Here is a 26,479-nt window from a genome sequence, read left to right on the forward strand (position 1 = left end):
GCCGGCCTCCTTCCTCAGCGGGCGTGCACGTTATGGACGCTATAGCTTTACAAAGAGTTTGGGAATGTGCTATTTGCCTTTACACTCTCAAGCCTTCCTAATTAAAGTGATCTTAGACCAAAGTCTAAACAGATGACTACTTCCTGGGCTTGCCGGAACCCAGAGGATCAGTTATCAAGAGTCTGTAAATTAAACCACAATTGACAGCAAATGTCATCGCAACCCATGGCACTGGTGTGTCCAGGGACGCTGATGAATCTGTTTTTACAAAAGCTTCTGAGGCTGGTCTGGTCTGCAGGGCTGTGATCTCTGCACAAGGTCTGCTCTCCTTCCATAAGGCAGCCTATACCCCCTTCAAAAAATTTCTTTTTCTACAGGAGAGAGTTTTTGAGTACAGGTGAGCTGCTCAAACCCCGGCATTCCTCTTGAGCCCTCGGCACCCCACAGGCCCTAATTACTGCCCCTGCAGGGGCTGTTATCTGATCTCAAGAAGAACGCTGCCATTTCTGGCATCCCTGTGACCCTGAGAAGGCCAGAGGGGAATTCACGAGCATCCTGGAGCGTCCATGCGCACGACTGCAGGATCAGGGCTGTGGCGCACAGCTCGGGTGCACTTCGCAGTTTACACGACGGCACCCCGGTTCTTAGGCGGTGCCCACCTGCGCAGTCCTTTGCACCGACCCTGCACCCGAAATGGCAGTGGGCAAGCCCACCACAGGTGAGAAAACCCCTACAGGTGACTCGCAGGAGACCGTCCACAGGTGGGTAAGTGAGCACTGTCTGCACAGCCTTGCAAGTCAGAACCCACCACCAACTCAAAGGAGGTAAGCCATCAACCATACTCCTGAACACTGAGGATCTGGCCTGGAATGTCAGCGGCAGCGAGTTCCCGAGGGAGGGCTAGACGCCAACCCTACGCAGGAGGGAAGTAAGAAGCTACCCACTTAGAAGTATGAGAGAGAAGGGCCGTCTCCTCAGTCTGTCTGACCAGGCAACAGTCTAGGTCCGAAATCCCCATGCTGGAGCCACCGAAGCAAGTGTCTGTTAAAACGTGTTTCCAGGGCCAGCGGACTAGCACTTTGCTTGTGGCGTATACGTGTAAACACTGTGAGGGGCAGAGCTGCAGGGCACGCCGGTGCCAACAGGGGGCACATGGAGTGACGGACTAAATGGCAGACAACCTAAGACAACACCGTAAAGCAATCATACTCCAAGAAAGATGTTTAAAAAAAAAACTGAAAAAAAAAAAAAGACAAAGACAAATATAAAACGACAAGGATACTACGGTGAGGGCCTGAAAAAAGGGATGTTTGCTAATAACCAGTGCACCTTTTTTAAAAGAGCTGTTTTACCCACCCACCCTTCCGCCAGGAACCCAGACTGACTCCAGCCTCCATATGGGAACATCCGTTAAGCCTTCAAAATGTGTGGAGACAGGAAGTGCCATTCTGCCCCCGCTGCCAGACGCCCACCTTCGTCGTGGGTGTCGGAAGAGTCACTGAGCTCGGTGGGGATGTCCTCGTTGTCGTTGAAGTCTAGCGAAGGGGAGTTCACGGGCGCGATGATCTCAATCTTCTCCCCGATGATGCTGTCGATGGCGAGCTCCTTCTCCAGGGACCCGTCGCCCTCCAGCACCTCCTCCTCCAGGGGTAGGCCGTCAAACTGGGGTGGGGACAGAGCGGTCAGCCTGGTCTACTCTCCAAGAGGGAGTCAGAGAGCTGGCCACGGGAGCCCACACGTTCAGAACGCAGCTGCTCGGGGGCTGGGCTGTGGGGGTCAGGGGTCTCCCCAGCTCTGCCGGGGAGGACAGGACACAGCACAGGGCCCTGGCCTTCTCCTGACACCAAGCCCCACGCGTGGGCAGAGGCAGCTCCGTAGTCCAGCTCCTCTCCTGGGGCCAGGCCTCCACCGTCCTGTAACGACGTGGGCCTGCCTCCAACTAGTGCCCTGTTTTCTGAGAGGTTCAAAAGGCTTCCTAAGCAGTTTTTGATTCATTCTCCCATTAGCCCTGGGAGGGAATGGGTACAACCCTTTACATTTTAAAGTCAACCTCTGAGACAGAAAATGGAGATAGGCATCAAATGGATGACGCTTTCATTCTAAGGCCAAGTGGTCTGACCCCTAAGCCACTGGAATACAAGGCTCCCTTTTCTGGGAACCCTTTCTTCTTCCTGCCAGCTCACACCCAGACACTTCCCTCACCAAGCTTCTATCCCCTCTACAACCAAGTCCCAGAGGACAGTCCTTCTTATACATTTCTGTCTCTTCTGCAAAGTCTAGCACAGCAGGAAGATAAACCGGAGTGTCGACGCCAGGAGCTCCGTCACGATTTACGGAATGAATGAACAGAGAGCAGTTCTGCAGTCCTCTCTGCATGTACAGCTTTGACTTTAGATCGAGGCAGTGAAAAAACAAAGACCTGGAATAGTTCTCCACGAGTGGGCTGACCACAGCAGCCCACCAAGAGCAGAGCTCACACAGCGGACTTGAAATGGTTCTCATCTGCTCCGAAGCCAAACAAAACCTGGAACCCGAAGCACCAAGAACCCAGCTCTGGATTCTACACTCATCTGAATGCAGAGAGTCCCTCTGCCCAGGATGCCGCCCTGCGTAAACCGACCACAGTGTAACCAACCTCCCCTCCACCTGCTCCCCAGGTTGGGGTCCCGTGGAGTTAACAAGGCTGGGAAACACCGCCACTGGATTGGGTGGAAGCAAAGGGCTCCCCGCCCGTACCGAGACGGGCGCTTCGCTGCTCCCCGTGGATGTCAGCGTGCTGTTGGTGATGGACTTCTTGGGCAGCTGTGGACTGGCATCCGGCTTGGTCTCTATGCTGCTTTTGGAGGAGCTGTCATTCACTTCATTCTCCTCTACAGGGATCTCCTCACAGTAGCTGAAAAGAGACAGTGTGAACCCACGTTAGCCTCAGTGGCCAAGGCGGCAGACTCACAAGAAACTCACACCCACCGATCCATCCAAAACTATGGGCTTTCCTGCTTCTTTGCTCTGTGCGTGACCTTCCGCAAACCTCTCGCTGCCCCTGAACTGCTCTCCTAAAACCTCCTTCCCACCTGACACCCCCTCCCCATGGTAAAATTCTGTCCCCAAACTCACCTTTTCTAGGCACCCTCCTTAGATTTATCCCCACCTAAATAAGAAAACTGTCTTAAACTTTCTTTTTCCATTGGCTTCCCATCCCACCCCAACCTGACCATGTGAATCAAACATCCGGGCTCCGAGCACACATCTGATTTCCCACAGTGACCAGGACAGGACTCTGGACATGAGTGCCCTTCGAGGGGACCTGCCCAGATTCTGGATCATAACTAGCAAACTTCTCTGCATTGCACACCTGAGGAAAAACCCTCCTTGAGATAAAGGCAGGTGCCCTTCTGCGGACAACTTCAGGGATGCCATAGGAGCCTCCCCCAAGGGAGAAATCGTCATCACCGTCGTCATCGGCATCTAATTTATACTTTACATGTGACCTCATCTGGACGCGTAACAACTCGGAGTAAATCATTCCATGCGTTTCAGAGATTATCAAGTAGATATTCACAGAGGCTAAGTGATAACTACTATTAAGTGTCAGAAGTGGTACCTGAGCCCTGGGCTATGCACCACACGTTTGACGTTCTTTCCTTGCTGTCCATTCCTCTTGCCTCTCACATGACCACCAAGCCTCTACCTTACAACCTCAAGCATACTGTATCACTCTGCAGTCCCATCTGTCTTAGCCTGCCAACAGCACGTGGTGCAGCGACAGCCCCTTCTCCTCACAGCGTCCTTCCCTTGGCCTCCAGGATACGAAAACTCTCCTAGCGTTCCTCCTCCCTCACTGAATGTTCTTTTGTGATTTCTTTTGCTGCCTCTTTCTCTTGTTGAGTGTTCCCAGGCCCAGTCCCTGAGCTTCTTCTCATGTTAATTCAGTCACCTGGTGGTCTCAGCCACTAGTAGGCCCCAAGGTTATGTCCCTAGCCCAGACCTCCCGGTGAACTCCACACTCACACACACAGATGCTTATGTGACCTCTCCACGTGGCTAACAGTCATCTCAAACTCAATTCGCCTAAAACCAAGCTTCTGACCTTCCCCCGCATCTGCTCTGCTTATAGTATTGTCCATCTCAGTTCAGAACAACCCTATCCTTCCTGCTGGTACATCCTTAAAGCCACCTTTGGATCCTTTCTGGGCCATCAGCAAATCCTTCAAAATATGTCTGGTTCTATCTTCCAAATATATTCAGAAACTAACCACTTACTGCTGTTTCTACTGCTACCTTCCTGGTCCAAACCACCATCACCTCTCATCTAAGTGATCTAAATGATTCGGCAGCCTCTTAGCCAGCCTGCCCTGGCTCCCCTTCACTCTATCTTCAACCCAGGAGCCAGAGTGATGTTAAAATGTTATGTCAGATCTCATCAATTATCCATTCAAAGCCTTCCCTGGCTTCTCATCCCCCTCTGAGGAAAAGCCAATCATCACGCTGACCCAGCGGCCCTGAGTCCAGCCCGACCTCCCCGACCTCCCCGCTTCCCACCTGCCCTTTGCTCGCTGGCCCAGCTGCCGCTTCCGCTCCCTCCGCCTGGGAGGGGCCTCCCGGGGCCTCCCTCACTCCGCCAGGGCCTTACTTAGACGCCATTCCCCAGCCGCCCGCACCCCTCTGGAGAGGCTTCCCCGGGCAGCCTGCCCTCTGCCTCGCTCACCCCATCGTGTTGAAGTCGTCGTCGGGGGGCACGTAGTCCTCGTCGTCGCTGGTCAGGCCCAGCTCGTTCCCGTAGCACTGGTGAACGAAGTGCCAGAGCTCCTTGGGGCACAGGGGCTGCAGGGGCGGCAGACGGGCTCTGACCCTCCCTCCTCAGGACCCCACTCTCCACAGAGGCACTGAGCTGAGCTGGACGCCCCCAAGGGTAGGAGAAGCCAAACTCCAGGCAGCGCCTCCACAACAACCCCACCCCCCGCTCTTCTGATCTCAGCAAGACGCCCATCTTCCCCCTAAGAATATGGCTTTTAGTAAAGCCAGGAGCTTCGCCTGTTCCCCCGACTCAGGTCTGCATGGTGGGACCAGCGGGCCCTTGAGGATGGCAACCGCCCGCCTCCCGCTCCTGTGGGTGAGGTCCGGCATTCAGCGGCACAAACCAAAACTCCTCTGGGGCCAAAGTGATCACAGAGCTTCTGACTTGGACTCAGAATGAGCACCAGAGGCCCCTGGGCCAGTCTCGCCCACGCTGCGGAAACCTCCTTATACTAACAGTGGTCACACAGGTCCTCACGGACCTGACCCAAGATGGATCAGGTCCAAGAATGAGGTGTGACCTCAAAGGTGGCCCATTCCACAGTCGGGCAGCTCCTGTGCTTGGAAAGAAGTCTACATTCTCACAGTTTCAGGGCCTCAAAGGTCACTGCATCCAGCCCTCTCTTCACTACTTGAATACTTCCTCCTTTATTCTTAATTACAATCAGTCTGCCTACAGTTCTATGTATTAGTTCCATAAAGAGTTTTTCTCATTTCACTGCGTGTCTACATGTCCTCCTCAAAAGCACTGTCCTAAGAAGAGTTAGCTCTCATTGAGGTTCAGAGTTTCGGAAAAGAGGCAACAGAATGTCAAAGAATGAAGGTCAAAGGTGGAGACCATGGATGAGTCCAAGGTTGGGAGGAGGGAGAGAAGGTGGGAGGGATAAGTATGGGAAAAAGAGAAGCGTTAAGAAAAACAGAAGCAGGGACTTCCCGGTGGTGCGGTGGTGAAGAATCCGCCTGCCAATGCAGGGGACACGGGTTCGAGCCCTGGTCCAGGAAGACCCCACGTGCCGTGGAGCAACTAAGCCCGTGCACCACAACTACCGAGCCTGCGTTCTAGAGCCCGTGAGCCACAACTACTGAGCCTGCATGCCACAACTACTGAAGCCCACCTGCCTAGAGCCTGTGCTCCACAACAAAGAGAAGCCGCCGCAGTGAGAAGCCCTCGCACCGCAACGAAGAGTAGCCCCCCGCTCGCCACAGCTAGAGAAAACCCACGCACAGCAACAAAGACCCAATGCAGCCAAAAATAAATGAATAAATTTATATAAAAAAAGAAAATCAAACTTAAAGAATGTTCCCACCAACGGATTTGATAAGGAGTTTGAGCTTTCTCTGACCCCATCCTTTCGAGGTATGGTTCAAGAAGCACGCAGCTGGCAGGATGCCATGAGCCAGGTCTCCGCGTTCCCGGCTGAGGAGAACTGCCTGGAATGGCCTAGTCGGGGCTCTCCGTGAGCCGGAAGGGTCTGGCGTGGCAGCTCTCTGTGCTGGCCGCACCCCCCACCCCCCGCCCCAGCGCCAGAGGGAGGCACCTGCTTCTGTACCTGGACCTCCTCCCTCCTCCCAGCAGCCTTTACATACACCATCCACCCTGCCCGGGACACATCCGCGTCTCTGCCAATCCACGCCCTCCCCTTCTCCACAATTCACCTGCTCCACGCAGCCTTCCCTGACCAGCCCCACCAGGCTCAGCTTGTCTGACCGCAGCCAGGCCAAACACAAAAAGCAGACCCTGCTCATCAGGCAGAATTCTGACGTGATTTTGTGAGAGTTTTTGCGAACCACATGGATGACCCTCTGTCTTAGTTACAAATGACAGTGGTTGTGAGCTGAAAATTCAGACCTGCCAATGGAGACTCAAACGCATTTCTCAGTTTACCGTTATCCACGGCTAACAAAGGTAGACGATCAACTCAGGATAAGTTACCAGGATTTACACGAAGGCTACAGACTTCCAGGTTAGAAGAAACTCTAAATAACAAATCTATTTAATTTTCTTTAGACAGTAATAAGTTTGGGCTAGAGTCAAGGTGGATACACACATAAATTTAAATACATACAAGTCACATATATAATTGTAATTACAATATTATATAATTATATTACATAATTGTTCCCCCAGGTCTCCTTCCCTGGCTGAGAGGCTGTTTCTCAACACCCCCGGCATCTGCGTGCACAGGCTGCACAGCCACGTCTCCATCTGCATCTCCCACAGTGTCCCCTTCATCCAGGTGATCAACCGGTGGCTGTGTTAACTCTATCTTCCTATTTTCTGCATTTCCTTAAAACTTATTCTATTGAAGTATAGCTGGCTCACAATGTTGTGTTCATTTCTGCTGTACAGCAAAGTGATTCAGGTATACATATACATATGTATATAGATTCAGTTATATACATATATACATACCTATGCTTTCTTTTTCATATTCTTTTCCACATGGTTCATCACAGGATATTGAATATAGTTCCCTATGCTATACAGCAGGACCTTGTTGTTCATCCATTCTGTATACAAGACTTTGCATCTGCTAATCCCAAACTCCCAGTCCTATTTTCCGTATTTTTGATGCTCTAGCATCTGAGGTCTTGCTGACTGGGGAAGGCCTGCCCCTTGCAGGGCTAGCTAATTCCTAGAGATAGAACTCACCCTGCCAGGGAGACTACCTTCCCTATGTAAACCGGCCAAGCCAAAGCCCACACACCGAACCACCTTGTTTTTCTAGCTCTTACATACCAGGCCAATACTCTCTCGCACTAATTACCCCGGGACAGTCTCTCTGGAGACGGTCTCTCTACCCTGAAGCCCAGTGAAACATTCAAACTAGCCAGTCCAGTGAGCGGCTTGGCCAGCTCCCCCCGCCTCACTCATCCTTTCCCATGAAAACCTGCAATGAAGGCTCTTGCCCCGCTTCCCCCTCACTCTCCCTGCCTCCTGTCTGACCTCGAGCTTCCCCGTGTGGCCCTGGCTGGCATGCTGGGGCCTCTGCTTCTAGGGATCTGTGAGTATAAAAACCTCTTCCTTCATGACAGTCATTTCTGTGTCTGGGCGTCTTACCGCGCCTGATTAAAACAAACCCCGGTGCGTTTTAAAACGGCGGGAGTGCACTGCCCTGTCACCAGGGCCTTGCTCCAGGCGGCAGTGAAGCTGTTCACATGAGAGGATGTGCTACTCTCAGCACCTGGGTCACCAGCAGTGGAGGATATGTTACCGCGAGCCTGGAGGACTTCCAGAACCAGGAGAGACATGGGCTTCTTTGGAGCAGGCCAATGTCACAGTAAGAGCAATCACTCCAGTGGACCCCCACCCAAGCGGAAAGAACATTCTAGGTGGGTGTGCATCCTGAGGCTGAAGGAGCTGGGCGGGACTCACCTTTTCCAGGAGAGCATTCTGCCAGAGCCGGAACATCATCATATACGTCCTATCCCGGGCCCCAAATGAAGTGAAAAAGTGCTGGATTGAACGAGAAAATGGCAAGAAGCGTCTGTTAAGACTTACAGTATAGTGAATGGAGACACGGTACTCCTTCCTTTAAGAAAGGCTCCTGAGTCCATCCTCAAATACTGCGGACTCTCAGTCACCCGTGATCACAGCACAGGGGCTCTGTAGTGAACGGGGTCAGCACACCAGGGACCAGGGCCCTGGGACCTCTGAGTCCGCACTGTCTCCATGTCCTTCAATGTCCACCCACACTTTCGTCAGTGGTTCTCTTTCTGGTTTGAAGTTCTCACCTCCATAAAAAACTTCCTGCGCCTACGTACACGGACTGGGCGAGTGGTGAGCTGGGAACCAGCCCAAGGGAAGGAGAAGGCAAACCCACTAACCCACTCACCCTTTGATTCACCAATTCAGCAAATACTTGAATATTAGTGTGTGCACTCTTCTACACGTACACACACTAATACGTGTGCACACACTCTTCTACATGTTTTGGGCACAGTAACAAACAAAACAGAAAGCTCTTATGGAGCTCACACATTCGTGGGGACCTTTTATAATGTGCGGGAAGAAAGCGACAGAGAACCAGATTTTACTGAACACATTCCAGGTGCTTCACAAATGCTCCTTCATTTAAACCACACAGAAGCTTTGGGAAATAAACGTAACTGCTAATCCTTAATAAAGAGAAACCGGCTGGTGAGGTTAGGTGACCTCTGTAATCGCAAAGCTGCTTCGTGCCAGAAACAGAATTCAAAGCAAAGGCTATCGGACCCCTGAGCCTCAGGGTTCTTGCCTCTGAAGCGCCTGAGTTCAAGGGCACTGCAGACCTGCGTTCAGTCCAGCCCCAGCCCCGAAGCTACCAGTCTTCAGGCTCTGGTTAAAGGTCAAAGATCACAGTGTTTCCTCCGCTCTCAATTTTATCTACCACATTTTCCCCATGCTGACGATATGGACAGTCTGTCTCCCATCAGACGCCTCATCCCTCTCGATGAGCTGTCCTGCTATAGGATGATACGGCTGACATTTGTATAGCACTTTGCAATTTAGTGTTTTCAAGTGTGTGAGGCCATTTCAGACTGTTAAACAGGCATTGCCGGCTCCGTTTTACATTTACAAACTGGGGCTCAGAGAGGTTCCGTAATGTACCTACAGCCACGGGACTCTAATTCAGGTGTTCTGGTTCCGAGTCCAATGTTCTGCCCCTCCACCTCGCCCCCTGCTCAGACCCCAAGCACCCTGCCCACCACGGAGGTGGCTCCCGTAATCTGCATCACCTTACCACCTCTCACCCCAATCCTACTGGCCTCCATATTAGTGCAACTGAAGGGCAGAAATCCAGCAGTAGGGGGACTGGGGTTTGGGGGAACAGAAAGTCCAGGATCAGGCTCTACTTACCTTTTCCGAGTCCGTGCAAACTTGGATGGCATTGGGAATGAGGCGGGCTGTTTTTTCTTTAGTCATGGAGCAGATGTCTTTCAAACGAACGGTCAGCTGGCATCCGCACAGAAACAGAGAATGCGTAACAAGCAAGAAGAGGCATATTAATAGAGTCAGGCGAAGAGTGTTCACAGGGCACCAGTTCAGACAGAGGAAATCAGATCACAGGCTGCATACTTCTAAACCCGGAAGGGACCTCCTTAGAGATCACCTGGTTTGGCCCCTTATTTCAGACGCCACACGGCGAGCCTCGCCCAAGGTTCTCTTGATTCTTGGTCCGACGAGCTTTGCTTTCTCATTTCTACACAGCCTGATAAACGTGCAGAGGTCCCATCACGATTTGCCACTTACAGAAACACAGGACACTGGCACTGGATGGGACCTTAGAGTCATCTAGTCTGTCTTTTCTCACTTTATTTTATAAGATTAGGAAACAAGGCAAATAAAGGACTAGCCTAAAGTCACACAGCTACTGGCTGCAGAACCAGAAAGTACAAGCCCGTTCTCTTGAGTCCCAAGGCCAGTGCCCGTTTTACGCTACACTTCTGCCTCCGTGGTGACTCCTGCCAAATATTTACCTGCACTTCCCCCAAATCAAATGCTCACCCGAGGAGGAGGGAGGGGAAGGCATGGTAGAGAGATCCATCCTTCAAGATTCAGGCACGTGCTTTTGTGAATTATGCAAAGGCTTGGGCAGAGTTTGAAATCAACCAAAGGACAAAAGCGAGGGCAGCTTCCGCAGCCACAGCCCAGGGGGACAGCCCCAGGGAGCAAGCCCCAGGTCTTTACCAGAGTTTCCCAGCGGAAGATGTTGCTGTAGAAGCAGATCCAGTTTTCAGAGAGGTAGAGTCGGCCCTGAAGAAGAATGTCTCTTTGGAGTGCACAGGAGTAATCTGTGGTAGAACGGGGGACGGAGCTCAGGGACAGGGAGCGTTCTCGGCAAACCAGTACAATCAGGCAAGCCATCCCCCAACAGCCCCGGGAAGCCCAACTGCCCACCATGGACTAGGTGTGTGAAACACTAGTCTAGCGGCCAAGGGAGTCCCTGGCATCTCCTGATCAGGCAGGAGAAGGATGTGAACTACGTCAGAGGACGAAAAGGCCGATATAATTCAACCAACGCCCCTCCCCCTCCACAACTTCCCAGCCCCTCCTCCGCCGGGCCATCTGCAAGGACAAGAGTGGCAGCGACGCCTCCCAGGCCGGGCTCTCTGGAGGCCATCACGCAAGTGGGGCTCAGCCCTGAGTCCCCACCGCTGGGGCCAGCTCCCTGGACATCCTCGCTCCCTATTCCCAGACAGATGCTCTTACTTGGGGAACCTGTACTCAGAAGCAGCCTGATTGCCTTCCTGCCCCCACACGCAGGTCACCCAGCTCACCAACGATGAGGCGCTCCGTGTCTGGAAGTTGCTTAAAGAGCTTTCTGAAGTCTTCATTTCTCTGCTTGTAAGTGGGGCTTAACACCTGCGTGACAATGGCCAAGGTTAGCAGGATGTTCCCAGGTTCACGGGCTGGGGAGGAAGGTGTGGGAGGAGGACCTGCTTGCATGTTTCAAGGCAAAGCTGAGGCTCTGTTGCGCCAGAGACCCCAGGAGTTAGGCAAAGGGGGCTTGGTATGGAAAAACATGGTGGAGAGAATTTGATGCTGCAGAAGGCTTTATACCCAGTGTCCATCAGTGAGAAAATGTCAAACATACTAAGCAGGGCCCACAGAACATCCCAAGTGGACAAAGGGAGGAGGGACAGCCCTGGCCTATTGCTGTTCTGCCTCTGACAGCAGGAAGCACCACGGTGACACTAAAGCAGGCCCAAGGGGACTAAGGGGACCAAGGGGACCCCCACCCCCACCCCCCGGCAGGACCCAGGATATGACGGTGCCCAGTGTAGCCCTCAGAAGAAGCTGTCATTACGAGTAACACAGTTAGCACTTGGCTGCGTCTGAACTTCATGATTGGAAAACAGAAATCATGAAACATAAGACTAGTACAATGTTACGTCAATTATAGCTCAATAAAACTGGTGGGGGTGGAGCGAGGAATTACACCTTTACAAAGAGTGGACTAAAAAAAAAACCCCATAAAACTAGTACTAGGGCTTCCCTGGTGGCACAGTGGATGAGAGTCTGCCTGCCGATGTAGGGGACACGGGTTTGTGCCCCGGTCCGGGAAGACCCCACATGCCGCGGAGCGGCTGGGCCCGTAAGCCATGGCCGCTGAGCCTGCGCCTCCGGAGCCTGTGCTCTGCAGCGGGAGAGGCCACAGCAGTGAGAGGCCCGCGTACCACAAAACAAACAAACAAACTAGTACTAAAAAAAAAAAGCACACAAGTAGGGAATTTAAAAGCATATCTTGCGGGCTTCCCTGGTGGTACGGTGGTTAAGAATCTGCCTGCCAATGCAGGGGACACGGGTTTGAGCCCTGGTCTGGGAAGATCCCACGTGCCGCGGAGCAACAAAGCCCATGCGCCACAACTACTGAGCCTGCACGCCTAGAGCCCGTGCTCCGCAACAAGAGAAGCCACCACAATGAGAAGCACGCGCACCGCAACCAAGAGTAGCCCCCGCTTGCCGCAACTAGAGAAAGCCCGCGCATATCAAGGAAGACGCAACGTAGCCAAAAATAAATAAATAAATAAATAAAAACATATCTGGCAACTTGAGGTACCCAAACTTCACTCCCTCACCATCCCTTAGAAGACTGTCTAATCCAAACCTTACGTTACCAATGAGGAAACTAAGCCTGGAGAGAAGTCCCTGCCCAAAGTCCTCTGGCTGGTCAGTTAGCAGAAGTCTCGATCCGTGGTTCTGTACTCACCTCCCACCATCACCTGTGCTGCCAGGCACCCCTGAACCCACACCTAGCGTTTCGGTGCCTCAGTGAAAACTCAAACCCATCAACTGCCTTAATGAATCCTTCTTGGAAATTCCATGAACCAGTTGAACAGACAGGAATCCTGCTCTTTCCAAGCTTACAGTCAATCGTGTGCCCGTAAGTGAAAGGCACCCAAGGATGATACACGAAGACAAGCGCACAACCCGGGAAGGGCCAGGCCTCGTGACAGAGACATGTGCACTCCACCCAGGTGACTTGTTGACCTACTTATGCCAGGAACACACGCAGGTAGACAAACCGTCCTGCTGTTGCTGACAGATGGGTCTTGGCCATTTACACTTTCTCACCCACTTCCCCAGGAATCCACTGGCATACAGCTGGAGTTCACAATGGAGTGAACTCTGCACTGTTCGTTTCTTGGCTTTCTGCAAAGCTAACAGCCCATGAGACAGCTGAGGCTGCAGCCTGACCACCCTGGCAGCAGGCACTGACTACCTCAGCTCGGTGACTACCTGTGCCAGAGGAAACAGGAGGATTTCAGGAAGTTGGAGGAGAGAAAACAGCATGACTTCAGTTTGGGGGCGGTTTTCCAGGTAAGAGAGAAAGAAGAGGAGGAGTGCTTTCAACTACTTTGTCCATAGTTAATTTGACATTTAAACTCTTGTTTTGGCTTATTTATTTATAAAATGAGTTTTGTATGTGCAAGTGGACCCTCTGCTACCTTCCCCAAAGCAACAGATATGCTGTAGAATCCCAAACTTCAGAACTCACCGACCATATGTTTGAACCAAGTATCGGGGTCATTGGGAGGGAATGTCTGGAAGCCAGCTCATCCCGTGACTTCTACGGCTAGAAAAGACCTCAGAAGACAACATTCCTCGGACCCATCAAACTGATACTGAGGTATCCAATCTCAGTGGCCCCCTGGCCTCACAGAACAGAGTCCACACACTGAAAACCCTTGCCTGAGCACCTGACTGTCAGGAAGTTCCTAATTATGTCTAACCGACCTTGCAGAGCTAACATGGAGTGAGATATGACCCTGCATCAAACACTATCATAAGCCCTTCACAACATCCTCTCACCTGACCACAGGGTCGTTTTTACGATCCCGTTTTAGACGCGAGGAAGCTGAGGCACAGAGAGGTGAAGCAACTTGCCCAAGGCACGTGGTTACTAAATGCGAGTGTGGAATATGAACCGGGCGAGCAGTGTGGTCCACAGCTCTGGGTCTGAGCCATCACTCTGCACTGCCTCAGGATCCTTGCGCCAAGAAGGAAACAACAGGGATGCCCCAGCTGAGCACACCCTCTTGTGGATGAGGTGTTCACTTACGCGTGGGGCCCCCACTAGCCTTCCATGCCTGCAACTGGGGCTTTTTTGGGGCGGGGGTATAGTTTCAGTTTTGCAAGTTCTGGAAATTGGGTGTACAACAATGCGAACATATTTAACACTACTGAAATATATATTTAGAAATACCTAAGATGGTAAATTTTATGTTATGTGTATTTTACCATACTTCTTTCTTTTTTTTTTTGGCCACGCCATGTGGTTTACGGTATCTTAGTTCCCCGACCAGGGATCAAACCCAGGCCTTGGCAGAGTGAAAGCGCACAGCCCTAACCACTGGACTGCCGGGGAAACCCCACAATTTTTTAAAAAGCTGTATCAGTCAAGTCGGTCTTAAAGTTCCAGTATCAGCCTGAGGACCAGCCTACCAGGTGGCCCCAGACCCCCTTCAGTTGAAAGTGGACATCAGGCATCCAATTGCCTGCAGCCTGGAAGTCCTCCCCTTTCTAAATGTTCCCTCTGTGGTGCTCTGTCACCCCTGCTCCTCTCACATCCAGTGAGGACTCAGACATGGACAGAGATGCAGGCGCAGGGAGTCTGGCCCTCATCTCCAACCCAGAGGCAAACGGAGGGAGCCGCCTCTCCTCCCCTCGGAACAAAGCCGTGGCTATGGGGAGGGGAGGGCCCATCCAGCCCTGACCTCAGAAGTCAGCCAGTTCTGCGAGGGCTGCCTCGGCGGGGTGTAGGAACTCCTTAACCCAGGCCCGCAAGTCACTGCCCTGATTCGAGCAGGCTGCCAGTGTGGAAGGTAGGCAGGCTCGCCTCCTAGAGTCTAAAGTCCAGAGATCTTAGTTGGCCCCGCCACCATCTACCTTCTTGTCCCGGGAGACTGTGACCCTCTCTCCCTGGCGCCCTCGTGCTCTTAAAGCCGTCTCCTCCGAAGGGGAGGCACGGCTCACCTATTTTCATTTTAAATGGCCAAAGACTTCTGGTCCAAGGCTTGTCAAACCCGGGGCCCTCTCAGGGAGCAGGGCCAGGTGGAGAACGACAAGGGCGCAGCAGACCTGTCACACGGCGCAGGGAAGTGAGGATGCGCACTCACGGCTGGGATTTCCTCAGACCCGGGCCGGCAACAGAGTTCCGCGCCGGCAGGTCCATCCGTCAGTTTCTCCAGGCGCCGCTGCAGGGGCTGGCTGTCCTGCTCCAGTAGGAGGCTCCAGAGGACCCCCGATTCCGTGAGAGATTCCATCCCGGTCCTCGAACTCCGACCCCCCCCCACCGTCCCCACAGGATGAACCAGTCAGTCTCGCCGGGGCTGGACGCAGAGAGGTGGCCTCTGGCTCCTCGGCAGCGGGTCTGTGTGACCCTCGCTGGCCCCCCTGGTGCCCCTAGAGCCCGGTTCCCGGCGCAGAGCCTCACGGGTGGGAGGGTGCGGTCAGCAAGGTTCTCAGGCGGGCTGGCCAGAGTCTCCAGGGGCTGGGCTCTGCCTCATCGCACTCAGCTCCCAGCGTGGCAGGTCTCCAGGCTGCGGGGGACCCAGATGGGACGTGAGGGGGCCCCTCCTCCGGGTCAGCGTGGACAGCCGCTCCGAGGGGCCAGCTGCGGCCAGGACGTGGAGGACGGGGCAGGTGCACAGGGCCGCCAGAGTCCCGCCCCACCGTTACTCACACACAGTAAGTACAGTGGCTCACGGCTGGTCTGAAACTCCAGGGAGGACAGACGCCCAACTCCCCAGCTCTGTCTGGCCCGTCCCGTAAGGCAGCCTGTTCAACGTGCAGTCGCTGCTCTGGGCGGGCGCTGGTCGCTGTGACTCACGGTCCTCACCCAGGCAGCGTGGCCACTGCTGGCTGGGGCACCAGGGCCTGCTCCCCCCCACACCCCCTTTCCTCCCAGACGCGCTCCTCTCGGCTGACCAGCAAACAACTTCTTTGTTAGAATCGCCCGTGGCAGGAGGGAGGGGGGGGGAGGCAGGGCGGGTGGGCGGGCAGGGCCGGAGCCCTACACACGCTTCGAGTTACAGGATCTGGGTGATGGTACCGGCCAACGTCCTCCAGTAACCCCCGGCCTAGCCTGGCCTCCCCAGCAGATGTTTCCTGCAATGGAAAGTAGCTGGCCAAGGCTCTGCGTCGGGGAAGGGAGGGGAGGAGGTGCCAGGGGCACTGCTGTTGTGATGAAATCTGAAATGTGAGACCTGAACAGCCAGGGACTTCTTGGAGACACGCTCTCCCCTCACTGGCCCATCCATCCACCAACTCCCCCGTAGCAGCAGCAGCAACAGGAGACTTGGAAGTTTAACTCATCCTGTTTCAGATGTGCCGGTGGGGAGAAGCTGAGGCCAACAGCTCCCAGGTGTGTGGGCGGCATCGCCTTCCTTCCCAGGGACGCCGGGAGGGCACCCACTCAGCCTCTCAGACCTTGAGGGCCAAGGAACCATGCTAAGAGCAGAGAATCTGGGCCAGCTCCAAAGGAGACAGACAGGCTGCAAGGAAGCTGAGCCCTCTGGGGAGGAAAGAGAGCCAGGCCAATGAGGGCAAGAAGGGCTCTAGAAAGAGAAGCTGGGGCAGAGGTCAGACAGCACTGGGGCCGGGAAGATTGGATTCCCAGGAAATGTCAGACTCTGGAGACAAACGGGGCACCTCCCTCGCCCTCCCCAGTTCTGCCCGCCTTGCCAGGAGGGTCTCCAGGCTGCACAAGAGGGAGGACGTTGCCTTTGTCCTAGGAGTCTCAGCTACCGGTATTTGACGCAGTAATGCTCAAACTGTACCGTACTTAAAAATGATCTAACCATCGTATTAAAAGTATAGATTCCTGACTCCCAACACCCAAAATTGTGCTTCAGAGGAACCTGGGGTCTCCCAGTTAAGTCGTGTTGGAGGGAGAGCCTGAGTCCTCCCCAGAACTCCTGTTCGCGTCTCACTGTGCACACCTCGGACGCAGCCACCTCCTCCGCCCATCCATCGCGCAGGGTGATTCCTCTCTCAGACTACCATCTTCTCCAGGAAGAAGCTAACGCCCCCAACTATCTTCTCCAGCACCTGGTATGGTAGGTTTCAAGTCTCCGCTGCTCAGAAACTATTTAGCACATGAATGCATTCCTTCTGCGCCTCTTACACTGTCCCTATGTACACATCCACACACATCCCCGCTCCTCTAGGCACGGGCCCCTCAGCACCCAGTCCCTGCCAACACTCTCCAAGCCATATATCCGAGCTTCTCTCCGTCCTGCATCAGCCCCACCGTCAGGAGTGGGGGAGGAGAAGTCAGCAATTCCGTTTTCCAGGGTGACCGGAATGCTTCTCTCCTGGGCCTCAGCAGACCCCACGATCTAGGCAGTGCCAGGACCCAAGAGGGCTGAATCCTTACAGAAATTCCCTAGAAACACTTGAGTATTGCTGCGGCCAGATAAGGGGATGACTGTTTGGGGTCCGATGCAGTGAGTCAGGGGCAGGACACACTCAGAAAGATAAGCCCTGGAGATGAGTCTCAGTGCTCTCAGCCTTTGTCTCCTACGCCCCTCACTGGGCAGGGCAGCGGGCAACTTCCGGCCTGGGGAGAGGGAACTGGCCCCAGGCTAAACATTAACTCCAAGGCAAACACTGGGAGCTGGGACCAAGTGGTACCCCTCCCTAGATAGAGCAGCGGGAGGGAGAGGGTGGAGGAGTCCAGGAAAAAAACAGATGGATCTTGGTGACACATTGGCCTCACCTAGGAAGAAACCAATGGAGACCCTCAAAGGAGACGCTGGACTTTCAACCAGATCTGGGTAGGGAGGAGCCAGATGTGGGATAAGGGGCAGTGGAGACGGGGGAGGTGACCCAGCAAAGGAAGGAGAGAGGTGAGTGGGAGAGAGCGTACATAACAGAGAAAGGCGGAGCGGAGCGGGACAGGAAGTGGTCTCACCTGGAGACGGGGCCGCTCTGGAGACAGTTAAGATGGGGGCACGGGGGTCCATGGGTAAATAACAGAGGGAAGCTGGACGGAGGCAGAGGAAGCAGAGGCCGTCCCCGAAAACAAACAAACGAACAAAAAAAAACGGGCGGCCAAGCTGTCCTCAGCGATGCCTTTCAGGGCTCTCTCCCACTTTCCTCATTGTCCCCCATCATTTGAATTTCATTCCTACAAAGCTTCGTCCTCTTGTTCAATAGTATGTCTGCCAGCCCTGCCTGGTTATTCCACAGGGCCGGCACCATCCCTCTTCCCCACTGGACGGCCAGCATTCCCAACGGGGACCAGCAGGCCACTTGGGCCCTAAAGTCTCAGGGCAGCCGCCAGCGTCTGGGCTCCCATCCTCTGACCTCAGAAACCTTCCTTTCCCTAGGTTGCCACGGAGATGACTGACCCTCCAGGAAAGAGGTGAGGCAGGTGAGGAAGCACCTTTGTCCACCTGGAGCACCGGGGAAAAGTCTTCTGTGACTTGCCTTCATCCAGGATGCGAGAGCCCGCTGCGTCCAGTGGGGCCATCTTTGGGGGGCAGATTGCAGCCCTCTGGCCCCTAACTCTCCCCTTGGTCCGCTGTTTCTGCTCATCCTTCCACCTGTGTATCCCCCAAGCTGGGGGCCTTGACTAATAAAACTGGGGTAGTCAAAGGGGGGTTCAGGGGCAGTAGATGTGATGATGCCTGGCAGGGACTCAGGCAGATGGCCCGGCCTTCAAACTCCACTCTTGACCTGAATATCCCTGGCTGGAGACCAGAGGCTCTTGCCTCAGTCCTTCCACGTGTCCCTGGGGTCCAGCCACCTCCCTCCGTGGAACCCACGCTTTATAAAGGCCAAGATGGTTTGTCATCATGGTGACAGTTCCTCCCTGGCTAAATAGGTAAAAGTAAAATGCAGAAGAGAGGCAGGTGGAGGGGGAGGCTGGGGAGGGACAGGGCGGGGTTGGGGGGGCTTCCTCTCACATCAGAGCTAGGCCACTCCAGTGGGCCTGAGATGTTCTCGCAACAGTCGGCAAGCACGTGCTGACCCTCCCTGTCCTGAATCCGGCCAGGCATTTCTAACTGTCCCTAGGGCTGGGGAGACAGAGCCTTTGCTTATCGGAAGGATGCCCAGTGCCAGCGATGGAGCCTCAGGCAGCAGCATAGCTGGAGAGCCACCAGCGGATCAGAGAGGGCTGTCGCAGAGCTGAGAAGGAGACACGGGGTAGCCTTCCTGATGGTCAAAGTCCAGGCCCCTAGGCCAACGCAGTGGTGAGGTAGGAGGACCGAGCAGATCGAGGGAAAACAGAGAACCAGGTCACAGCAACAGGGGCAGGGCGAGGGCCTCCTGAGAAACCAGGAATGGACTGGGGGGGGCAGTGCTAGGGAGCGCGGGCGATGAACTGAAGTTTCCTGATGGGGCCTCTGCGCACGAGCGCTGACACACACACACACACACAGCATACCGCAGGAGCGCAGGCCCCCGAGGACGGGGGTACCACACACCCGTGGGCATGGACTCAGGTGGTTCTGAGCTCAGGCAGGGAAACTCCCAGGACCTGGCTTCCCAGTGGAGTCAGGGCATCCAGCCTAGGGCCACAGCCACGCTCAGGCGGCGCCCACGGAGAAGCGCACTGGTACCATCAGAGTGGGCGTCCACGGGGGTGCCACTGTGTGAACACACAGCATCATGCTTCCTCCACAGACACCCGGGGGTGGACCAGCCCAGAGCTGGGGCACCAGCCTCAGGACGAGAGCAGGGTTTTACTTGGAAGAGGGGGGTCCCGGTGCTGCTTGAAGCCGGCCTCTCTAGAGCTCTACCCACTGTGGCAGCTGATGACCCTCCGGACGTGAAAACACGTAAAGAAAAAATGCCGAGATGCACTAGACACAGCCCCTGACATCTGTGGCTCAGGCCGGCTGGAGACCCCTGTGCCTCGCAGCTTCCCTCCCATCTGCTCAGCTTCTGCCGCTGCCTCCCAAGGCCCACCCGCCATTTCTCTCTCCCTCCCCGACGCTGGTCCATTCTGCTCCCTGTTCCGCCCACAAGTCAGGATGTCCACAGTGGAAGTCCAGCAGGACCAGGAAGAAGGCAGCATCCCGGGGCCGGGTGGCAGACACAAGGGGCCACGTGTGCCTGGCAACCCTGAATCGGGGAGCAGGGGAAGCAGGAGGGCAGCAGGAACACACTTGTGGATGGGCCCCATGTCTGGTATGGCTGAGCTCCCAGAAGGAGCCCCAGTGTGAGAGCAGGAGGCCGGGAGGGGATCTCTGAACGCTGCTCAGCAGAGCCCCTTGTGCACTTGGCCTCTGTGAGTTAATGATTTGTGCTGGGTGGAGAGTCAGTGTCTCTGGAATCCATCTGGGGTGAGGGGTGGAGGGTGAAGGGAGACAGCCTAGGATTAATGGAGGGTGAGGGCAGGAAAGGCCTGGGAACCGGGTGGGTTCTGGAGGACGACTGTATAAGGAGATTTACGGAGCGAGTGAGGGCGGGCTGTTCCAGCACGTCTCCGCTGCAGGTGGAATCCACCAGGAAGCAGCGCTCGGCCATGCCGGGCTCCTCTGTCTGTCACTTATCTGCCATCAGAACGCCTGGCCTCTGGCCCCATGTGGCAGCTGGCCTACCACCACCGTCCAGCCAAGCGGCAGCATCTATTTCTAGCCTGTTGCTCTGCTGAGGGCTCAGACGCCAGTTCTCCTCTGTGGGGCTGAGGGAGAAATTAGGAGTGAAAGGAGGGGAAAAGTGGGGTGGGGGCGGGGGGGAGTAAACCTGCTAGAACCAGAGAGGGAGAGAAAGCCAGCCCGGAGAAGGAAAGTTAGAAAGGAGAGCAGCAAACGGAGGTGGAGAAAAGAAAACGGGGGAGTCAGCGAGGAAAGGGTAGGCAAGGATTCAAGGGAAGGAAACATGAGACGGAACAGAAAAGCTTGCTGGAAAGAGAACAGGAGAGAAAGGAGTAGATAAGAGGGAGAGGGTGGAGACGGGCAGCAAGGCTGAGGACCTGCCCGTCCAAATCTGGTCGATTTAATTGTCCCCTGGGTCTGCAGCCACGTGTTCCCTGTTCCCCTTTGAGGCACTGATTTTACAGTACCCCTCGGGAGCGTGGAAGATTTCGTGACGGAAAGGATGCTGGAGGTCCCACCCACTCCCAGGAAAGCATTCTCCATCCCCTCTACGTCCTCCCACACAGGAGCTCCTCTCCCCTCCAGGATGTCAGCTCTAAGCCACGGGGAGGCCACAAGCCCAGGTGAAGACCACTGTGGGTCCGAGGGGGGCTGAGGGGCTGAAGTCCGGCTTCTCCCACCCACAGGCCACCTAAGCCCTCAACTCCCCTCCTGCCAGCACAGCCCACCAACCTCTGCCTTGCCTGTGCTGGGTGAGGCTAAGGCTGGGATCCATCAACCCTACTTCTGCTTGGTCCCCTGAGCAGCAGGAGGTGGGAAGCCACGGGGCTGATGGACATGTGCTTGACTGTGGGGAACCGCTGAGCCCTGTGGGAAAGCACCCTCCACACAGCGATTCCGGCCCAAGTCCCTGCGTTAAACCCAAGCCCCTCCCCCCTCCTCCTGCCGCTCCCCCTCGCCAGAGCGTCCTCAACGCCCGTCTCCCAGGCGCCCGCTCCGGCACCTTCTCCAAGTCCATGCGACCTGCTGCAGCAGGGCCTGGTGTTAGGGGAGCAGGGAGGATGCGTCCACGTGACCATCAGGGTCAAGCACAGGCAACAGCAAGCTCAGGGATGAAAGACAGTGACCTGAGACCGGGCCACGGCTGCCCGCCCATCCACCGTGCAGCCGCAGAGGCCGGCGCACGACCGGGCAGGCCGCTGAGACTTCAGCCAGCTGCTCTTCACGGGAAAAGTTCAAAACCCTGTGGCCCCGGCTCTGTGACCCAGAGGATGTGGCCTCTGCAGGGACCACTTACTCCACGACTGGCTTCCGCGTAGGAGCGCCTGGCTGGACACCGCAGGGACGACCCCAGAGCCGGGGATGTGTTCTGGGAGGAGTGTGCCCGTGGGGCTACTGGGGGGACCCAGGGACAGAAGTCACATTCCGTTACATGAGACACAGCCTCGCTACAAACGGGCAACTTGTCTGACTGCTTTTCCCCCAAAATGTCTCGGTTAAGGGGAGGAAACCTCGGCCCTAAGTTTAGGCCCCAGGACTGTCCCGTCCCAGAGTTCTGTCTGGCCTTGGAATGCCTCCCAGCCCGGTCTCCTCCGTCAGGGCTGGAGGGCCCTTGTCGGGGATTCTAGCGGGGGGGATGAGGCAACCCATCCCTGCTTGGTCTCCGGGAATCGAACCCTCCCTCACCAGCAGTCCTGTCCTGCTACAGAAGAGAATCACGGTGTCTGGTTTTTGAGGGAGGGGGTCTGGTCAGGGGAAAAGCCCACCTTGCTAGGCCCCTAAGTTTGCCCGAGCCCACAGGGAAGCCACGCTGCGCCCCCCATGCCTCCATCCCCCGAGCACGGCCACCCCCCACCCGCCTTGCACGAAGCCAACAAGCAGAGAAAAGGGATACTTACGTTATACCAGCTCTGGCTTTTCTGAAAAAACAAAGTAAGAGAAGCAACGTTAGTCAGCGAGACACGGCGGGAACGGCCAGCGCATTCCTGGCTCCAGAGGGAAGGTTACACAGACAGCAGAGGGCGGGCGGGGAGGAGGAACCCCAAGGCAGCTGAAGGCTCCCCGTGTTGTTGCTCGGGGTGGGGGTCCTCCTTTCTCAAGACAGCTCCCGAAAGGAGGCCCAGGGAGCGGTCCATGCTGGAAGCCCCCGCGGCTGGGATGGCAGGCAGCGCAGCACCAGCTAGAGCTCGGCCGGAAGGGAGCAGGCCCCATCACAAGGTTCTTCTGATGGGGGCGAGGGATGCACTGCAGGCATCCGAGACCCAGTCCCCAATGGGCCCTGATCAGAAGCAAAGTACCCACGGAGACCAACACAGCCGTCCCCCCAAGTCGGCCCCCCTGCAAGGCAGGGTGGGACCCTCTGGTGTCTGGGAGTCAAGGGACTGCCTAGAAACTTCCCTCCAACTCAGTAAATTCCTCCTTCTGCCCAACTGGCTGATCACGTAAGTGACAGTGGCCAAGGAGTGGTTGGGGGCTGTGTGTTGGGGGGAAGGCTGAAGCACATAATTGCTAAAGGTCCTTCCCGACTTCATGGGGTTAAAATTCAATACCAACAAACCCTGGTCCGTCCCGACTCCAGAATTCAGGTGCTCTCCATTCCCAGCCCTGAGCAAAGGTAACAAAGTTTTTTAGGGAAAGAGGAGGGATGGCTAAGAGGAAGGATGGCCTAGTCTATCTCCCATCTCACTGGCCAGGAGTCCTTTATACATACACATCCCACTTGGAAGACAGACAGAAAGACAAGCAGATAGAGACAGACAGACACACACACGCACTCGCACACGCACACGCACACCCCTGCCCCATCCCTTCAGGTTTAGATTGGGTAGACTGGGGCTGGGGTATTTTCAGTTTTAAAATGCTTGCCAAAGGTGTATAATTCAGGAGGAGAATCACTGGGTAGAAGGAAGCTTTGCCTATGGGTCCACACATCTTAACTACAGGCACACCTCGTTTTACTACGCTTCATAGATATTGCATTTTTTACAAACCGAAAGTTTGTGGCAATAGGGTGTCAAGCAAGTCTATTGACACCATTTTCCCAAGAGCGTCCATTATTTTTCACTTAATTTAAAATTGTATTTTTAATGATAATTTAAGTGTATACTGCCTTTTTTAGACATAATGCTATTGTATACTCGACAGACTATAGCACAGTGTGAACATAACCTTCACATGCTCTGGGAAATCAAAATATCCACGTGACTTGCTTTACTGTAACGTCTGCTTCGCTGTGGTGGCCTGGAACCCAACGGCAGGCTCTCCGAGCTACGGCTGCATACGCAGAGGTGTGGATCGTGGGCACCCTTGGCAACCTTTATCCCACCCACCTGGTCTTACAGGGTCCCTACTCCTAAGGGAAGAAGGCAGGCGTGCTCTCAGGAGGTCTGCTGTGCGGTGTCTGGAGAGGGTGAGGGTGACTGCAGTGGCGAAGGCCTGGGCGCGCGAGCGCCCCCCTCGCTGGCTCTCCCATCCGGAAGAACCTTCACTCTGAAGAGGAAGCGTGTCAGCAGACGAAGGACAGGCGTGGGTGGTGCTGCCTCTGAGTGGCTTTGTTGCAACCTCACACCCTATCTCACTGGCCAGGGGGCAGGTGGCAAGGCAGGTGCTCAGTCCTCCTCTGCAAGATGCTCTCCTTGGTCGTTTCCCAACAAAGGCTGTCACCACGGCCCCACCCGGAAGTCACATATTCCCACCACAGCCTCATCTTCTCCTCCAATCCAGAGGGCCTAGCAGGTAAGGGGCCAAATCCAAATATTCAAAGCCAACTATCCCACCACTGAGGGAGAATGGGAATCGTGGACTGAAAGTTAGCCTCTAGTCATTCTGGAGGAGCGTGGATGGGGCAAGGAGGCTGCAGCGGACTCTACCCTGCGCCTCAGAGCATCTTAATTCTTGGGTCCTCATTCTGAGATCACAGGGCACGAGGCTGTACAGGTATCCATGAAAACACCTCTCTCAGTAGTGGAAAAGCACGCTCTAGAAGCTGCCGGCCTCAAGCACCCGCAGTTCGCCTGCGTGTCATCAAACCAAAGCCAGGTCATCAGACACCTGCTTCACGGCTGAGAAGACTCTCTGTACCCGCCCCCAGCTGCTCGCCTCACCGTCCTGGCCTCCACGTGAGACCCTTGGAGGAAAGGGGGCAGCAGGAATTTGATCCTTTACTTAGGCTCCCCTTCCTAACTCGAGTGAATGGAAGAAGGAGAGTTTCGTGCACTGCCGCACAGATGCACGGCCCTTCTGGATCTGTCTGGAAAAAGAGCTTCAGAGTGACAAAGAGCCTGCATCAGGGAACCTGGGCCCACCTCTGACTAGCTGTGTGATACCTTTGTGTGGGTTACTTGCTTGTGTAAATACGTGTTCACAAGCACTGCAATGTCAGACACACAGAGCGAGGACTTCTGTCCCTCAGCCTGAGACTCTGCCCCGATCCAGCGTTCTGTGGGCAGCTTGTTACCCATCACCACTGAGGGTGTCCAGCCCTCCGGCCAAATCCACGGCAGCCCCTGGGAACAGCCATGTGGGTGTGAGTCTCCCTGAACTCAGTTTGATCTCCGTGGCTCCGCTTTCCAGGACTGAGTCCTGGAGGAGCTGCTGGACCGGAAGGGCCCAGCTCACGGGGCAGGGAGGCCAAGGAGCGGTGGCCCCGGAGGGTGAGAGGGGTGTCCAGTGGCACTCGTGAAGTCTCTGTCCTGGTGGGTTCTCGAAAATGTCCTCCTGTGCAGAGAGGGCCAGAGGCAAGGGAAGAACAGAACGAGGGAGTGGGGCGAGGGCTTTCTGACAGGTGATAAGTGGATTTGGGCAAAGCGGGAGGACGGAGTCAGGAAAACCGCCCAAAGGCAGAGCTGCTGGGACAGGGCTGAGCTGAGCAGGTTTCTAAACTCCTCGCCGAGGTCTGAGGAGCAAGCACCTATGGGACTCCAAGGCCCCTGGAAAGAGACAAGTTCCTTACACATCCCCCCAGTGCAAAGGCCCGGGAGTCTGGAAGATGGGATGTGGGCAGAGGAGGGACGGAGGAGCTAGTTAGAGGAGTTGGGGGGAAAGAACAATTTCTTACTTTGATCAGGTTAAGTCTGTCATACTGGAAAGGAAACCACAAAAATTAGGATTGAACAACAGGGAGAGAGTCAAAGGTGAAAAGGCGTGCCAGAGCCACAGAGCCCACGACACCGTACACCCAGCGCGGGGAGGCACAACGCGGGGGCCAAGCAAGGACCTGCCTGGGCTCCCTGGCACCGCAGCGCCCGGTTCCAGAGCTGGCGGAGCAGGAAACGGCTGCGGGCTCCCCCTGGCGGCCATAAGCCAGCACTACAGAGCGGAAGCTAGGCGGTGGCACAAACTAAGGGGTCCTGGAATAGACCTGGGCCTTGACGTCTAGCCCAGGGCTCTCGGCAGGGCTGGCCGGGGTTAGGGCCCGCCTCAGCAGGACAGCTGCAGAGTCACAGGAGCGGGGCCTCACCAGCTACCTCGTCCAACCCCAGTGGACTAACACACGAGGAAATGGGGGCGCAAGAGAAGGGCAGGCAGACACTGTGAGCGAGGCCTGGCTTCAGGGAGAAGTGGCGGCACTCTCCAGCCGGCCTGAAAAATATGAGGTCACCTCCTCTAGCGCACAGGATGCAGGGAGCAAGGTGGCCTGGCTGTGAGAACAGTGGCAGTAGCTCTGGCCACCAGACCCCTCACTGCGGTTGCATTCGGTCAACCTGAGAAAAGGCTCTACCGGGGGGAGGGGTATCCCCACCACAAGACTCCCCTCCCTCTGCTCACCTCACCCCTGCAGCTCTCCCTCGCTCCCTGCTCCGGACCCTGACCGCGCAGAGCCTAATTCCTACACTGGTCCTCGTGTGTCTTCTCTGTCCCGCACGCACACTTCCCAGACCAACCACAGCTGCCACCACATCCGCCTGGGGTGGCAGGCCGCCCTCCCCGCCACAAGTCAGTCCTTGTTAACTGCTGTGCTGTCGGTCGGTGACGATGGTCACGGCTGGGGAGAGGATGGGACCTCAGTCTGTGGCTGATGGGTTCAGGCACCGCCTCACCCAAGCTCTTCGTGGGGAAAGAAAACCTGGACCCCGCCAGTCACCTCCCTCTTCAGCTCCTTAGCAAAGGGGCTGAGGTGCACTCTGGGCTCACGCTCAGCTCTTGGTCT

At 55.4% G+C, this 26,479-nt stretch overlaps 1 protein-coding gene across 1 annotated transcript in view; it reads right to left on the bottom strand.

Moving 5' to 3' along the window:
- Positions 1–26,479, bottom strand: part of GRAMD1B (GRAM domain containing 1B) — a 176,057-nt gene that overhangs the window by 16,943 nt on the left and 132,635 nt on the right. Inside the window, exons 4-11 of the mRNA XM_060017759.1 lie at positions 22,230–22,250; positions 11,056–11,140; positions 10,466–10,569; positions 9,635–9,730; positions 8,171–8,251; positions 4,706–4,821; positions 2,737–2,893; positions 1,473–1,662 (exon numbers count right to left, since the gene is read on the bottom strand). Coding sequence (XP_059873742.1) covers positions 1,473–1,662; positions 2,737–2,893; positions 4,706–4,821; positions 8,171–8,251; positions 9,635–9,730; positions 10,466–10,569; positions 11,056–11,140; positions 22,230–22,250 — 850 coding nt within the window. The remainder of the gene's footprint in view (positions 1–1,472; positions 1,663–2,736; positions 2,894–4,705; positions 4,822–8,170; positions 8,252–9,634; positions 9,731–10,465; positions 10,570–11,055; positions 11,141–22,229; positions 22,251–26,479) is intronic.

The sequence above is a fragment of the Delphinus delphis genome, chromosome 8 (genome assembly GCF_949987515.2).
Source record: "Delphinus delphis chromosome 8, mDelDel1.2, whole genome shotgun sequence".
NCBI classification, from domain to species: domain Eukaryota; kingdom Metazoa; phylum Chordata; class Mammalia; order Artiodactyla; family Delphinidae; genus Delphinus; species Delphinus delphis.